This window comes from Dipodomys merriami, unplaced genomic scaffold (genome assembly GCF_024711535.1).
Source record: "Dipodomys merriami isolate MVZ:Mamm:240054 unplaced genomic scaffold, mDipMer1.0.p SCAF_1966, whole genome shotgun sequence".
Classification (NCBI taxonomy): domain Eukaryota; kingdom Metazoa; phylum Chordata; class Mammalia; order Rodentia; family Heteromyidae; genus Dipodomys; species Dipodomys merriami.
The window spans coordinates 67501-84175 of NW_027203344.1; the positions used below are offsets into that span (position 1 = coordinate 67501).

General features: G+C 39.2%; 1 protein-coding gene across 1 annotated transcript in view; it reads right to left on the bottom strand.

The window, feature by feature from the left end:
* LOC138831452 (protein FAM114A2-like) overlaps positions 1 to 11935 on the bottom strand; it is a 48875-nt gene extending 36940 nt beyond the window's left edge. The window contains exons 1-2 of the mRNA XM_070028515.1: positions 11917 to 11935; positions 7516 to 7607 (exon numbers count right to left, since the gene is read on the bottom strand). Coding sequence (XP_069884616.1) covers positions 7516 to 7607; positions 11917 to 11935 — 111 coding nt within the window. The remainder of the gene's footprint in view (positions 1 to 7515; positions 7608 to 11916) is intronic.
* Between the last annotated feature and the right edge of the window lie 4740 nt (positions 11936 to 16675).

Here is a 16675-nt window from a genome sequence, read left to right on the forward strand (position 1 = left end):
CGCTTGCACAACAGCTCCACTTCCTGCTTTGTTTGCTGGTTAATTAGAGAGAAGAGTCTTACAGACATTCCTGCCTGGGCTGGCTTTGAACCACAATCCCCAGATCTCAACTTCCTCAGGGGCTAGGTTTACAAGCATGAGCCACCAGTGTCCAGCCATTTATATGTTTCAATTCTTTAAGAGTGACCTACAATACTAAGCACTGGGAAGAATGTGGAACAGTAAGGATAATACACACTGCATGTAGACACATAGTAGGTTCTCCTCTTTGGAAAACTGCTGGCCAGAATCTACTATAGCTACATATGTACAGTGGTTCATCAGAAGACATTTCAGGGCTGGGAATGTAGCCTAGTGGTACAATGCTTGCCTAGCATGCATGAAGCCCTAGGAACAATTTCTCAGTACAACATACATAGAAAAGGCAGGAAATTGCACTGTGGCTCAGGTGGTAGAGTGATAACCTTGTGCAAAAGAAGCTCAGGGACAGTTCCTGGGCCCTGAGTTCAAGCCTCAGTACTAGCCAAAAATAAATAAATAAATAACCAAAAATATTCAGAGCAGCAGTATTTGTAATAGCTATAACATGGAAACTATTTCAATCCTTAAAAACTGTGGAATAAATAAAATATAACATAGTGACAAAATGGAATACCACATCCAAAATGCAACATGGTCAAATGATACAAAAATGTTGTGAAAGAAGATAGATACAAAATGTACTATAAGTATGTAAAGTATAAAAGCAGACAAAGGTAATCTAAGATAAAAGTGAGGACTATAGTTATCTTCCTAGAAGGGGCATACTATCTCTTAAAGAATCTGAACAAGTTCACATTATGAAAATGAACTGTTTTAAATTTCAGTATTAAAATTAAGAAAAAAAATATAAAGCATAAATTTAAAGTATAACTAAGTATTTAATATATGCCTATAATGCCATTACTCCAGAGACTAAGGCATAAGTATTGTGAGTCTGAGGCCAGCCTAAGCTACATTCATATCCAGTTCAAGGATGCCAGGCTATACAGTGAAAAGAATGAAAAGAGAATCCAAAGACACAGTTTACGCCTGTAATCACAGCTGCTTACAAAGTAGAGGCAGAATTGTAGCCCAAAGCCAGCACAAGTAAAAGCCAGTGATTGGATCCAAAAACAAACTAGCTATTTCTGCTTTCTAGTTGCCATGGTATGATTGATTCTGCTTTGCCATGACCTTCCTGCCATTATGAACTGACATCTCTGAGAACAAAACTGCTCCCTGTAGATAGATAGATAGATAGATAGATAGATAGATAGATAGATAGATAGATAGATAGATAGATAGATAGATAGAAAGAAAGAAAGATAGATAAATAGATAGATAGATAGATAGATAGATAGATAGATAGATAGATAGATAGATAGATAGATAGATAGATAGATAGATAGATAGATAGATAGATAGATAGATAGATAGATAGATAGATAGATAGATAGATAGATAGATAGATAGACAGGCAGAAGAAAGGAATAAGGATGTGGCTCAAGTGGTACTTCATATTGCCAAAATAAATAAACAAAGGTTACAATAGCCAGGCAGTGGTGTCTGGTGACTCATGCCTGTAATCCTTCTCAGCTACTCTGAAGACTGAGATCTGAAGATCACAGTTCAAAGCCTTCCAGGCAGGAAAGTCCATGAGATACTTATTTCCAAATAACTTCTCAAAAAATTTAGGGAATAGCGCTGTGGCTTAAGTGGTAGAGTGATAGCTGCCTTAAGTACAGAAAGGGTCAGGGACAACACCCAAGTCCTGAGTTCAAGCCCCACAATTGGCAAAAGAAAAAAGTATTTATCTACACATAGTAAACATTTTTCTAAACAAGAGGAAACTATAGTCAGAAAGAGATCAATGGTTGGAAAATGCTGTGAACAGACAGAACGGTGTGGCTACAGACTGGCATGAAGGAACTCCCTTAGTAATGAAAATATTCTTATATCTCAGTGAGCCATACAAATACAGAAAATATTCTGTGTCTGTGTATCACAATATACTGTGACTATACAGTATAAACATAATTATTATTTCTCAACACAAAGTCATATTGCAAAAAAAACAGTTTTACTGTATGCAAATTATAGCTCAACTTTGTCCTAGAAGACTATGCTGATTCTTAGTAAGGGAATCAATATATATTACAAAGATGAGTATGTTTCAAAAATAATCAGTTCTCTTTTATCTTTAAAAATCATATAAGAGATCAACAAGTACACCAAGTAATTAAACTATATTATATCAAACACTCTATTATGGAGAGAACTTTTGCTTTCAAGTACTATAAATAAGCTGATATTACACTTGCCTTCCTATACAGCAACTAGAAAACCAGACAAAATATAAGAAAGAACTATTTTTAGACAATGGAAAAAAAGACAAAATAAAAGACTTTGGTCCAGGAGAAAAGAGAAACAAAGTCAACCCTACAGCTGGGCTTTCTGCCTAGAGAAAAGTTCCAAACCCCAACACACAGAGGAGATCCTAAAGACAACAGAACACTCACACACAATGTAAGTCAGGGAAAAGGCTGGCATCAGGGAAGGCTGAAGCAGCTATCATTTGAAAGTCAGAAAACTTCAGAGGATGCAGCTATATAAGTAAAATGTTTCAAGAAGCTACAGATGTGCCCATGTGTCTTTATCTGAATAATACACTGTTAAAAAACATTAGGTAACGCCACACAGTTGGAGAAGAACTAGTGTAAGTAGTAAGCAACACAATCCCCATAGCTCAAGCTATGCGGAAACATCTGGTTTTTAAACAATCAAGTGAACAGACTTCACTGAACACCTGAGGAATAAGAGTGAATTCAGAGGAATCAGGGCTCAGCAGTAAAGATTAACTAGTCCTTAAGATTGAAGGCTACACTAGACTCCCTATAATCAAGCCTAACAGAGAGAAGAAAGTGGTGACATTGTCCAAAAAACAAATCCTTTAAATAGGGATACAGGTGGATCCATAGCAAGAATGAGATGTACAAGTCGTTATGTGGAAAAACAAACTTTGAAACTTTGGGGGGAGGAGGAGAATTGGGTGGGGGAGGGTGGGGGAGGGAAGGGGAAACAAAGGAGGAGGCTACAATGCTTGATAAGAAATGTACTCATTATCTTGCCCACGTAATTGGAACACTTCTGTACAGCATTTTCACAATAAAAATTAAAAATAAAAAAAGGGTGAAGAAAAAATAAAGAAATGTACTCTTAGTTGGGTACCAGTGGCTCACACCTGTAATCCTAGCTACTCAGGAAGCTGAGATCTGAGGATTGTGGTTCAAAGCAAGCCCTGGTAGCAAAGTCTGTGAGACTCTTATCTCCAATAAACCATCAGAAAACTAGAAGTGGCATTGTGGCTCAAGTAGTAGAGCACTAACTAGCCTTGAGCTCTAGAGCTGAGAGGCAGTGCCCAGGCCCAGAGTTCATGTCCACGATTGATAAAAAAGAAATGTACTCTTTACCCAACTTATATAACTGTAACCCGTATCTTTTAGTAACAGTTAAAAAGTTTTGAAATATGAATCTGAATCCAGAAAGCAGGACTGGGCCACTGATGACTCACGCCTATGGTCCTAGGATCTCTGGGCTGAGATCTAAAGATCACAATGGAAAGCCACAAGGGCAGAAGAACCTGTGAGACTTTCATCTCCATTTATTTATCCAGCAAAAATCAGAGGCAGGGTTCATGTGCCAGCTGTGGGGGAGGAGGACAAGGTAGACTGTGAAGATGGGAGTTCAAACCCCAGTGCCAGAACATAAACATTAAAAAAGAAAGAGGCCTGAAACCGGTAACTCACACCTATAATCCTAGCTACTCAGGAGACTGAGATCTGAGGATCACCGTTCAAAGCTAGCCTGGGAAAGAAAGTCTGTGAGACACTTATCTCCAATAAACCACTCAGAAAACCGGAAGTGGCGCTGTGGCTCAAGAGCTAGAGTGCTAGCTTGAGCAGAAGGGTACAGGGACAGGGCCCACACCCAGAGATCAAGCCCCATGACAGACAAAAAAAAGTGGGGTGGAGGAAGAAAGGAAGCAAGGAAGCAAGCAAGCTAGCTAGCTAACTAGCTGGATGCCAGTGGTTCACACTTGGAACTCTAGTTATCCAGGAGGCTGAGATCTGAGCATCACAGTTTGAGGCCAGACCAGGCAAGGTAGTCTAGTCCAGGCAGATTTATCTCTCCAATTAATCACCAAAAAAAAAAAAGTAATTATCACAGAAGTATAGCTGTTGCTCAAGTAGTAGGGTGCTAGCCTTGAGCAAAAAGGTTCAGGGACAGCACCCAGGTCCTGCTTTTAACCCCCAGGAATAACACACACACACACACACACACACACACACACACACACACGAAGCAGAAGACAACATCCTTAAAGGAACATGACAAAATTGCAAAAAAGATGACCGAGTGATTTCATTGGTATCTTTTACCTCAAACTTCTAAAAAGAACCATCTCTAGTATAATTTCCTTCACAGTGAAATTAATTTCTCTCCTTAGGAACTTTAGAAGATGGGAAAGGCTTTAGGATGAAAATGCCACCAATTCTATTCTGGTACACTTAATATTCAACTAAAATCTAAGTCCATAAAACTTCCACTGAGTAGTGGGAGTTCTCTACTCATGAGACATAAGTAAACACAACCTAAACTCTGCCCTCCATGCTAGCCTTCAAAGGTATAAAAAGGGTATATTCTCCCTATCTCTTTTCCTTAGATTTTCATATGCATGATCCATTAACTCTCCAAGTTTTTAAGACATTAATACTAGCCACTCTTCCCAGGGTTTTCCATGATTTTCATTCCCCTCTTAAAACATGGCTCTGAATGACAGATGTCCTTCAAGTGTTTATGAAGTCACTGCTGTTTACTATCCAAACATACTTCTAACTCCTGTTTTCTTTGCCCACTAAAAGCAACTCCTGATAAAAATTTCTGATAATGCTAACAATTTAATCTCCCAATATCTCAAAGCATCAGAGTTAGACATTAAACCATTCTAGTTGCTGGGGGCATGAGGAGAAATGAAACTTCCTGTCTCTGTAACTCCTGAATTTGAGCTTATCTGTTTGAGAATACCATACTTGCACTCACAGCATGATCTGACAACAATTACAAAATCATAAAGTAAACAACAAAGAAAACTGAAGGTACCAGGACCCTACGTTCACCAAAACAACATGCAATAGTCTATTTCTAGAGTCCTTTAGGGAGAAAAATAAACTCATTTTTTAAACACATAGTGTGTTAGTCAAAGCCAAAATAGCCTCACAGTAAATAGCCTCATCAGTAAGAACAGTGCCTCATATATGGAGTATTTTGCAGCCATGTCTACTGACATGGCTACTGACCCATGCACTATGGACCCAAAGGTATGTCAATCCAGTTCTCTCTTAGGTATACACAAGTAGTGATAGTGGAACCTGTTAGTCTCTGATGGGTATATACGCCAAAACATGATATAACTCTGAAGATGGAGAAAAACAGATAGAATAAATCTGCTTCCAGAGAAAAAAAGATAGAGATGAGCAAAGAGTATTAAATGAGAAACAATATGGGCTGTGAGAGATGAAGAAAACAAACTGGTCTTCAAAACTTTTCCATACGGCTTAGAAGTGCAGGTTTCCTTTTGATCAAGACAAACTTCGAAGAATAAATCTTGGCACAGACCAAAATGTTTTTAAAAGAGACCCAGAAACACAACAAATCAAAGAAAGGTTGGGCACATGGGATTACATGAAATTGCAGAACTTCTGCATGGCAAAGGACATAGCAAGAGCAATAGAAAGCCCACCGATTGGGAAAAGATTTTCACTAGCCATACAACGGACAAGGGTCACATATCTAAAATACAACTTGAACTCAAAAAAATTTAATTTCCCAACAACAAATCCTCAAAGAAACAACTGCCCAATAAATAAGTGGCTAAAGACTTAAAGAGAAACTTCTCTGAAGAGGAAAGAAGGATGGCCAATGGACACATGAAGAAATGCTCAACCTCCCCAGCCATAAAAGAAATGCAAATCAAAACAACATTGTGATACCACCTAACCCTTGTTAGAATGGCTAGAATCAAGAACTCTTATAACAACAGATGTTGGAGGGGATGTGGACAGAAGGGAGCTCTTCTGAATTGTTGGTGGGAGTATAAACTTGTTCAACCACTTTGGAATGTAGTATGGAGGTTCCTCAAAAGAGTCTACATAGAGTTTCCCTATGACCCAGCAATCCCTCTTTTGGGCATTTACCCAAGCGATCACAAAGAAGACCATGCTAAAGCTACAAGCACGACTATGTATACTGCAGCATAATTTACCATAGCTAAGATATGGAACCAACCCAGATGCCCCTCAGTAGATGAATGGATCAAGAAAATGTGGCATATATACACAATGGAATTCGATGCCTCCATCAGAAAGAATGACATTGCCCCATTTGTTATGAAATGGAGAGTTGGACAAAATTATATGAAGTGAAGTAAGCCAGGCCCAAATAAACATAGGTCCCATGATTTCCCTTATTTGCAATAACTAGTATATGTCTAAGACAAGCAGAAACGGTAAGAAAAGTTGATGGTAGGTGAAATGATCCCCAAGATAAGGACACAAATGTTTCTTTTTTCTTTCATACAATTGTTTCTAACATATTTATAAGATGATTTCTTTGTTGCTTTGTATGTCCCTCCCCCACGGTATAACCCCTGTTTTCACTGTATTTGATGTTGGTATAATTTGTGGAGGGGAAGGAAAAAAAACAAATATTTTAAATAGGGATACAGTTGGACCTATTGCAACAATGTCAAAAAACGAACTTTACAACTTTGGCACGGTGTGTGTGGGGTGGTGATGGAAGTGGGGGGAACGGGAAATGGGAAGGGATGGGAAGGGGTAACAAAGGAGGAGGCAATAATGCTTGATAAGAAATGTACTCATTACCTTGTCCATGTAATTGTAACACCTCTGTATGGTATTTTCACTATATATATATATAAACCCTCACCTTCATAAAAACCCAAATGCAAAAAAAAAGAGAGAGAAAAGGCTAGAATGTACCTCAGCTCAATGGCAAAACACTTGCCTAGCAATTGCAACATCCTGGGTTCAATGCCTAGTATCAAAAAACAAAAGGTAGAAAATCAAACAAACAAAAAACAAAAGGCAAAAAAAATAGCCCTAAATAAACAAAAATCTTTTTTGGTCCTGTCAGTTTTAAATTCAGCCAACCGTGGTTGCCATATAAAGTGCTAAGTAATTCTTATATTCAGCATATATGGCAATATAATTTTATTATACAGCAGTCCTTGAAATTACTTCAGATGCAGAGTAGAGAGATATGAACAGTTACAAGACACAGATCTCTAACTGGCAGCTGGATTCACAAGGCAACCCACCACAGCTGTAGGATGTCCCCATGTCCTTAATATCAAAAATGCACAAGCTAGCTACTGAATCCAAAGTATCCTAGGACTTAAATTTTCTCTATACTGACCTTCAGCAGCTTGACTTCAGCTGAAATCTCACTGGGACTAGGGATCCCAAGGGAAGACTCTGTTGTTTCAATGATGTTTGAAGTATCTTGTCCTAGAGAAAAATTAAATTTGTTGCTCTTTATTACCCAAACTTACCAAGCTAAATTCTAAAAACGAAATATCAAAGTGTGTATATCTAAAATCATGAATGCTATAAGACAGGTTATTTTTAACAATTGGGGTAATTATTCCTTGAAAATATCTCCTTAGTATAACATTTTTTAAACAAAACCCTGATATATCATCATTAAAGAACAGACATTTATAGCAATTCCTAGACTTCATTCTAATAAGAAAATGCTACCAATTCTACTAGCAGTGTCTATCATCTCATGATTATTTTTCTTCAAACAATAAACCCTTGAACAAATGTGGAAGGAGAATTATTAACTAAGTCCTTTGTAACACAAATCTGTAAAACGCACACAGACAGTAATGAAATGACTGATGATTTTACCCACTGTGGCCACTGTAGCTGAGGCTGAGGAGAGCAAGGACTTGCCCCCGGGGCCCCAATATTTCCATCTGGCCTGGGGTATATCTTTGGAAAGTTTCCTATTGTCCCAGTAAATGGGGGGGGGGAAGACACAAGAAAGTGTGAAAAATTATTGAGCCAGAGTACAATATACATAAGTTATCTAAGTATTAGCTAAAGTATGGGAACCTAATAATATTTGCTTAATGCATTGCTTGACTGATAGACAGTTGTCTGTGTTTATTATGTAGGCACCATGCAGCAAAGGAAATTACTGCTGATGGCATTTATAGAACTGAAAAACTATTATTTATGGTTGTAAAAATAAGAAAAGAAATGTAAACCTAAATTAGCATTGAGCTTGAATCTGTCTTTTTTATTGTGAAAATACTGTACAGAGGGTTTACAATTATATGGGCAAGATAATGAGTACATTTCTTATCAAGCATTTAGCCGCCTCCTTTGTTTCCCCTTCCCATCCCTTCCCATCCTTCCCCCCGCCCCCCCACCCAGTTTTCCCTGACCCCCCACCAAAGTTGTAAAGTTCGTTTTCGACATAATGACTTGTACATCTCATTGTTGCAATGGGTCCACCTGTATCCCTATTTAAATGATTTGTTTTTCTCATTGTACCAGGGCTTCACACATTTGGCTTGCTTGCTCATGGCTGGCACTCTACCACTTGAGCCATACCTCTAGTGTAGCACTTTGCTGGCATTTAGTTGGAGATGGAATCTGCATTCATCTGGACCTAAGCATCCTCAGTAGCTAAGATTACAGGTGTGAGCCAGGGGTACCTGGTAAACTCTAATATTTTTAAATCCCAATATTTTAATAGAGATTCTAGCTGGGCACCAGTGGCTCACGCCTGTAATCCTAGCTACTCAGGAGGCTGAGATCTGAGGATCACGGTTTAATGCCAGCCAGGGCAGGAAAGTCCATGAGACTCTTACCTCCACTAAACCATTAGTGGTACTGTGGCTCAAGTGGTAGAGTGCTCACCTTGAGCTGAAGAACACAGAGATAGTGCCCAAGCCCAGAACTCAAGCCCCACAACCCACAAAAAAAAATAGAGATTCTGTGATACCTGAAAAGGGAGAACTTCTGAAGTCTCAGGGTCCCTGGAAGACCCAACTTCTGGTTTTTTCAACTGGACACTACAGCTTCCATTAAGTCTCTTGATTGGTATGTTGGTCAACAGATTCAGTATTCTTCACAGACTCAGAATTCTCCACTGACTTACAGTTTCTTTCTTCAATGATAGGACTTGCTTCAGTTATCAGTGGAGTCTCAGGATCATCTTTATCAGAAAGTCCAAGGGAAAAAGTGATTGAGGTCAGCTTTTTTTTAGTATAAATTATTTGTCTAAATCTTTTGACACTTTCACAGAGTCACAGGCAGGAACATTAGTAAATTAATACAGACAAGATCCCACAGATCTTCCCCCAGGTTCTCCTAGTAACAGCTTTCATAACTGAAGCATAATTCATTGTGGCAGAATCCACCAATCTTCAGCTTTCAACATATTTCAACTGAAATTCTGTCACTTAAAGAAGTATAGATGGAATTACATAGCATGTCACTTGTTAAGAATTTTTACACAGCATTTAAGTCCCTCCAGACCCACTTGTATTAAGATTTTTTTTTACTGTTTCTGAATAGTCCATGGTATAAATGTACTTTGGGACTATCACAGAAATAAAATGATTCAGAAAGCTTATGTACAGGTGTTTATGGGAATGAAAGCTTTCTCTGGGAAAAATGCCTGCTCAGTTAAATTTTAAATGTTACTGTTAGGCTGGGCATGTACCTGAGTAGTAGCCTAGCATGCATGAAGCCCTTTGTTTGATTACTCAGTACCACATGCACAGAAACTGGCACTGTGGGTCAAGTGGTAGAGCGCTAGCCTTGAGCTAAAAAGAAGCTCACGGATAGTGCCATGGGACTGAGTTCAAGTCACAGGACTGTCCAAAAACCAGGTATTGTTCTATTTTTTCCCAAGGAAAATATCATTTTACTTTCCTAGTGGCAATGTATGAATAATCAAGTTCACTTGAATTCTGATCAATCTTGTGTTGTCACTATTTTGATTGAGCCATTCAGACAGGTATGTAGTGGTACCTCACTGTGCCTTTTAAGTTGCATTTCTCTAAGGGCTGGGACCAAGGCATCCTTTTATGTGCTTATTTGCTGAATATATACTCTTCAGGGAAACATTTATTTGTATCTTTTGGTCATTATCGAATCATTCTGGTTTGGTTTTTATCATTATGTACTACAGAGATTTGAGAACACTGTATTTTGGAGATTTAACTCCTCTACTATATGGTTTGCAAATATTTCATGCTAGTTTATAGTTTATCTTTTTCCTGTCTTCCTAGGGTCTTTCCCTGAGCAAGTTTTTCATTGTGAGGAGGTTCATTATCTATTTCCCCTTTTACTGACTATCCTTTAAAATCTTTAGTAATCACTTACTACTAAAACTCTTCCAGAGATTTAATCTATCCAAAAACATTTCTGTCAGAACAGTTTTTTAGGGTTTTGTTTCCTATTTGTAGTGGTGGCCCTAGTGATTAAAAGATGTCTCTAATCCTTTTGCTTTTGTTTTTTGGATAGGGTTTCCTAATTTGCACAGGTGAGCCTCAGACCACGAATTTCTTACACTGCCTCTCAAGTACCTAAGATTACAGACATAAACTACCATGCTTGCTATCTCTGAAACACTAACTTTTTGTTTGGTATGCTCTTAAACCATAATCCTCCTATCTCTTTCTCTGGAATATCTAGGATTATAAGTATGAAACACTTTCTGGGCATTTTGTTATTATTAAAAATATTCATCATAAATATACCAAAATTCTGTTAGTATTGGAACATTTGATGTTACGAAAGAGATGACGTCAGAATATCCCACATCCACAAATCAGCCAAAGACAAATGCTGGAGGGGATGTGGAGAAAGAGGAACCCTACTACACTGCTGGTGGGAATGTACACTTATACAACCACTTTAGAAAGCAGTCTGGAGGGTCCTTATAAAGCTAAAGATTGACCTCCCTTACGGCCCAGTCATACCACTTTAGGCATCTACCCTGAACAACAGGAACCAATATATAAGGACATGTGAACCTCCATGCTTATTGCAGCACTGTTCACAATAGCTAGGATATGGAAACAACCCAGATGCCCCACCACAGAGGAATGGATCCAAAAATTGTGGTATCTATACACAATGGAATATTATGCAGCCATTAGAAATGACAAAATAATGGCATTTGCAGGGAAATGGATGGAGCTAGAAGGAATCATGTTGAGCGAGGTAAGCCAAGAGCAAAGAGACAAACAATACATGGTCTCCCTGATAAGTGGATGCTAAATCCAAAATGTTAGGTGATATGACAAAATTAACAGGACTTAAGAAACAAAGAACTCTCACTCATCTGGTCGAACCACTACTAAATATCCCCATGCTGCTGATCACATGTATGGTGTATATGTGTACACTGTTATATGTTATAGACTGTGATAGACAATTTGCTCCAGGAAAGTTAGAATGAACTTGTGACTTTAAATGAGCATCATTATTCCACAATACTGTGAAATTTTGGAAATTATGTAATCACTTAATCACAATTAAAAAAAAAAAGAACCTCGGGGGAGGTAGGGAGGGAAGGAATATTAGGGGGAAAACAATGGAGGGGTTAACAATGCTCAATAGAAAGTGTACTCATTACCTTGCTCATGTAACTGTAACCCTCTGTATAGTATCTTTACAATAAAAAAATTTTAAAAAAGAGATGACGATTGACTTATATTTCATACTTACTTATGTTTTTTTTTTTTTTTTTTTACAGTGTGAGCAATAGAATTCAGGACCCCACACATACCAGGGAAGAGCTCCACCATTTGGCTATATCCATTGACCTCCTACTTCAACATTATTTTTGCCAGTTCTGGGACTAGAACTCAAGGCCTGGCCACTGTCCTGGAGCTTTTTTTGCTCAAAACTAGCACTCTAACACTTGAGAGGCACAGCCCACTTCTGGCTTTTTCTGTGTATGTGGTACTGAGGAATTGAGCAATGGGCTTCATGCATGGTAGGCAAGCACTCTATTACTAAGCCACATTCCCAGCACCTCAAATCAACTTTTGAGCAGCAATTCAAATACCCAATCTAATTCCTTCCAGAAGAGCTCTTTGGGAATTAAATCAATATCATATTGGCCCTTCAACAAAGAGAAGGAGAACCAAATAGCTTGAGAGAATTAATATATTTCCTGCCCTTTCCTTCACCCTCTTCTTTTTTGCTCTCTCTCATTTTATTTCACCCTCCTTCACCCATACACATAGGTATGTATAAACCTTTTCTATAGAGACATGGACTACATGCAGGAAAGAGCCAATATATGATATCAAATGTTTCAAATAGATTTTATTTGTTTTTTTTTATGTTTTTGTTTTTTGTTTTTTGGTCCAGTCATGGGGCCTTAACTCTGGGCCTGGGCGTTGTCCCTCAGCTCTTCAGCTCAAGGCTAGCACTCTACCACTTGAGCCACAGCACCACTTCCGGCTTTTTACTTTTTCCTTATGTGGTGCTGAGGATTGAACTCAGGGCCTCAGGCATGCAAGGCAAGCGCTGTACCACTGAGCAACCTTCCCAACCCTCAAATAGATTTTAAAAACATACTAGCAACTAATAAGGCAGAAAGACCAGCACACTACTATAATTAAGATATACACCAAAAATGCTAGCAGAAAGGAAAACAGCCATTTTGAATCAGAAGACATTATTCAATCACAAAGTACCAAACAAAAGTCTAGAGCTTGGAGTGTCAAACCTAGCCTAGAGATGTTTTTAATTTATCTATATAGTGTCTAAACTTTTAAATGAGTTCCATGTTTAAAAACTAGTCTTCATAAGCCAGGCCCAAAGAAACATAGGTCCCATAGATTTCCTTATTTGCAATATCTAGTATATGTCTGAGTCAAGCAGAAAAGGTCAGATAAGGTGATGTTAGGGAAATGAACCCTAAGATATGTATTCAAATGCTTTTTTTCTTTCATGTGATTGTTTCTAACACATTTATAAGATTATTTCATTGTTGCTTTGTATGTCCCTCCCCCACAGTATAACCCCTGCTTTCACTGTATTTAGTGTCGGTATAATTTGTGGAGGGAAAAGGGAAAAAAATCATTTAAATAAGGATACAGGTGGACCCATTGCAACAATGAGATGTACAAGTCATCATGTCGAAAATGAACTTTTGTGGGGGGCAGGGAGGATGGGGGGACAGAGGGGAGGATGGGAATGGATGGGAAGGGGAAAAAAAGGAGGAGGCTACAATGCTTGATAAGAAATGTACTCATTATCGTGCCCATGTAATTGTAACCCCTCTGTACAGTACTTTCACAATAAAAAAAAGAAGAAGAAAAACAAAGGAGGAGGTAACATTGCTCGATAGGAAATGGACTCATTACCTTGTTCATGTAACTGTAACCCCTCTGTACAGTATCTTTACAGTAAAAAATATATACAAAAAACCAGTCTTCATACAAATGTGCAAGTGTCCAATTTCCCTTGAAAACTTGAAACAAAGGCTCTATACTGACTGGTTAATAACTACCTCATGCCAAATGGTCCTTTCAGGCAACTGGTCCTTTCAGGCAATGCTCCTGCACCTCAAAACTGGCACTTGAATTCAATTCACTCATTTATGTTAACTTTATTAGGCCCATAGGCATCTGCAAATGTCTGCCATGAGAGGTACATAGGATTATGATAGGTGAAAATGCCAGAGAAAGAGTTCAAAGGTATAAAAACAATCCATGAGAAAGCTCAAAGTTATATATGGTACCAGTTGCCTAGAGCCATTAAAATACCAGGGAGAAAAACAATCACAAGGCATGAAACCAGAAAGCAACTTTAAGACACCTTGGAGCTAAGCTGTATGTATACGTGTGTGTGTGTGTGTGTGTGTGTGTGTGTGTGTGTGTGTGTGTGTGTGTGTGTGTGTGTGTGTGTGTGTTGTATAATATGTGTAATTCATGCACGATATGTAATACATACAAAATATATCATTGTAGAAATGTAATTCATGTAACTTCATATAAGATTAGGACATACTCTGAAATAGGAAACAATGGTAATCTCTATTTTTTGGTCATCACCATCTAAATTTGAATCTACATGATTTAAAGATCATCTAGAGGCGCTGGGAAGGTGGATCAGTAGTAGAGTGCTTGCCTTGCATGCATGATGCCCTGGGTTTGATTCCTCAGCACCACATATGCAGAAAAATCCGGAAGTGGCACTGTGGCTCAAGTGGTAGAGTGCTAGCCCTACGCTGAAGAGCTGAGGGACAGTGCCCAGGCCCAGAGTTCAGGCCCCAGGACCGACCAAAAAAATCATCTAGAATGTTCTAGACTGGAAGACTATGAGTTTATATTGTTTATGCTGTTAATATTATTAGTAGAAGGAATGTAGATACTCTACTCTCAATGAATTCATCATCTCACAGCAAACATAAATGAATAACAGGTAGGTGAAAGTGAAATTGCATTATTTAATGGTTTCCTAAGTTTTCTGGGTATTTTATGATGAATTGGAAGAGAATACACCAGTGAACTAAGAAAAAAATAAGCTGAAGGGATTCATATTTTTAAGGAACCAAAATGCATATGCTTGTGTCTCTCACACCTACCACACACCCTCAGGCCACCTTTTCTTTCATTTTCTCTTCTCAGCAATCAAGGCTACCAGCACCTACTCTGGGACTTACCTTGCTCCTGCCGACCACAACTTGGGGAGTACTATGCACCCAGCCAGCACCACAGCCACTGCTGACACCTCCAAAACATGCTCCCAATGCCTGGGGAATACTTCCCCCTGCTGGGTGGGTCTGGCCGCTTGTACTTCTTGGTCCTGCTTCTTCTTCGATCTGATGCGGCTGGGGTCTGGTTTGTTGAGTTTGGGCACCAACCAGTGGTTTAAAGGTTGGCTGACCATAGTCATTGGAGTGATGTTGGCTTGGAAAAGGAGACTGCCTTTGTGTTTTTGAAGATCTGACCATCCGAGAGGTACTGAGTGCCAAGTACCCTCCCACATTATCCCGAGGTCAGGGGTCACCCAAGCCACTGACTTGGCAAGGCCCAAATGGGCAGAACAGGGCTGTCCAGGCCAGTAGCAAAGTGTTTGAGAGGACGCTTAGTTATATGAATGGGGCAGGAAAAGGTGAGGGAGGACTAACTAGCAAATGCAAAGGCCTTAACAAATTTTAGCAATCCAAGAAAAGAAAAAGAAAAAAGCTGCAAAAAAAGGGAGGCCAAGTAAATTGGAATGTGGCTTAGTGGTAGAGTGCTTGTCTAGCATGCATGAAGCCCTGGGTTCAGTGCCACATACACAGAAAAAGCCAGAAGTGATGCTGTGGTTCAAGTGGTAGAGTATGTTCCTTGAGTAAATGAAGCACAGGGACAGTGCCCAGACCCTGAGTTTAAGCTCTAGGACTGGCACAAAAAAATGGGGGTGGGGGTTGCACAAAGATAAGATGAGGTCTGGGATTTGGACACCATGTCTTGTCAGGCTTACGAGATGGGATGAAGTTTTCTTTTTATTTTCTGTGTGTGTGTGTGTTGTGTGTGTGTGTGTGTGTGTGTGTGTGTGTGTGTGTGTGTGTGTGTGTGTGCACGCGCGCGTGTGTATGCGTATGTGTGGTTAAATGGTGATGAATCTCAGATTTTCCTGCCCAAGCTTGTCTCGAACTATGATCCCTAAACCTTAGGCTCCTGAGTAGCTAGGATTGTAGGCATTAGCAACCTGCACCCAGCTCAGGATAGATTTAACTCTTAATATGGAACTTAATGGGAAATGGCAGTAGGTTTCTAAGCAGAAGTGTAAGATGCTTTGATTTGTGGTTTTTAGGATGACCCCGGACCCTTCCCTCATCAAAAGATGCATCTCATTATTTATCCTTCAGCAGTGTAAATGTGTGAAGTCTGGATTTTTGGAGCTAGAAAGGCATAAGGTTATAAATATAAGGAAAATGGAACTTTTCTGAGGTAAAGAGAATTGTATTTTTTTTGTCAGTCATGGGGCTTGAACTCTGGGCCTGGGTGCTGTCCCTCAGCTATTCAGCTCAAGGCGAGCACTCTACCATTTGAGAGATATAGCCAGTTCCAGTTTTCTGGTGGTTTACTGGAGATAAGAGTTCATGGACTTTCCTGCCCGGGCTGGCTTTGAACCATGATCCTGAGATCTCAGCCTCCTGAGTAGCTAGGTTTATAGGCATGAGCCACTGGCACCCAGTGAGAATTGGATTATCTAAGAATCCAAACATGTGGTTAGGTATGAAACTCAGTGGTTACATATCTTGCCTAGCATGTGCTAGACAGAAAGAGAGCACAGAGAAAAAAGAAAAAAGAAAGAAAAAGGGAGACAGGAGAGGAGAAAAAGAGAATCCATGTTTTCTACGGCTTCAGTGTTTTCAGAAGAGCCATCATAAGAAATAAACCTTCCCCAGAAATTTTGTTTACTTTTATGTTTTTGTTTCTGTCAGGTGAGGAAATTGAACCCAGGCTGGTTATTTAGGGATAAATCTCTGATTTGTCTGCCTGGGCTGGCTTCAAATCTGGATCCTCAGATCTCAACTT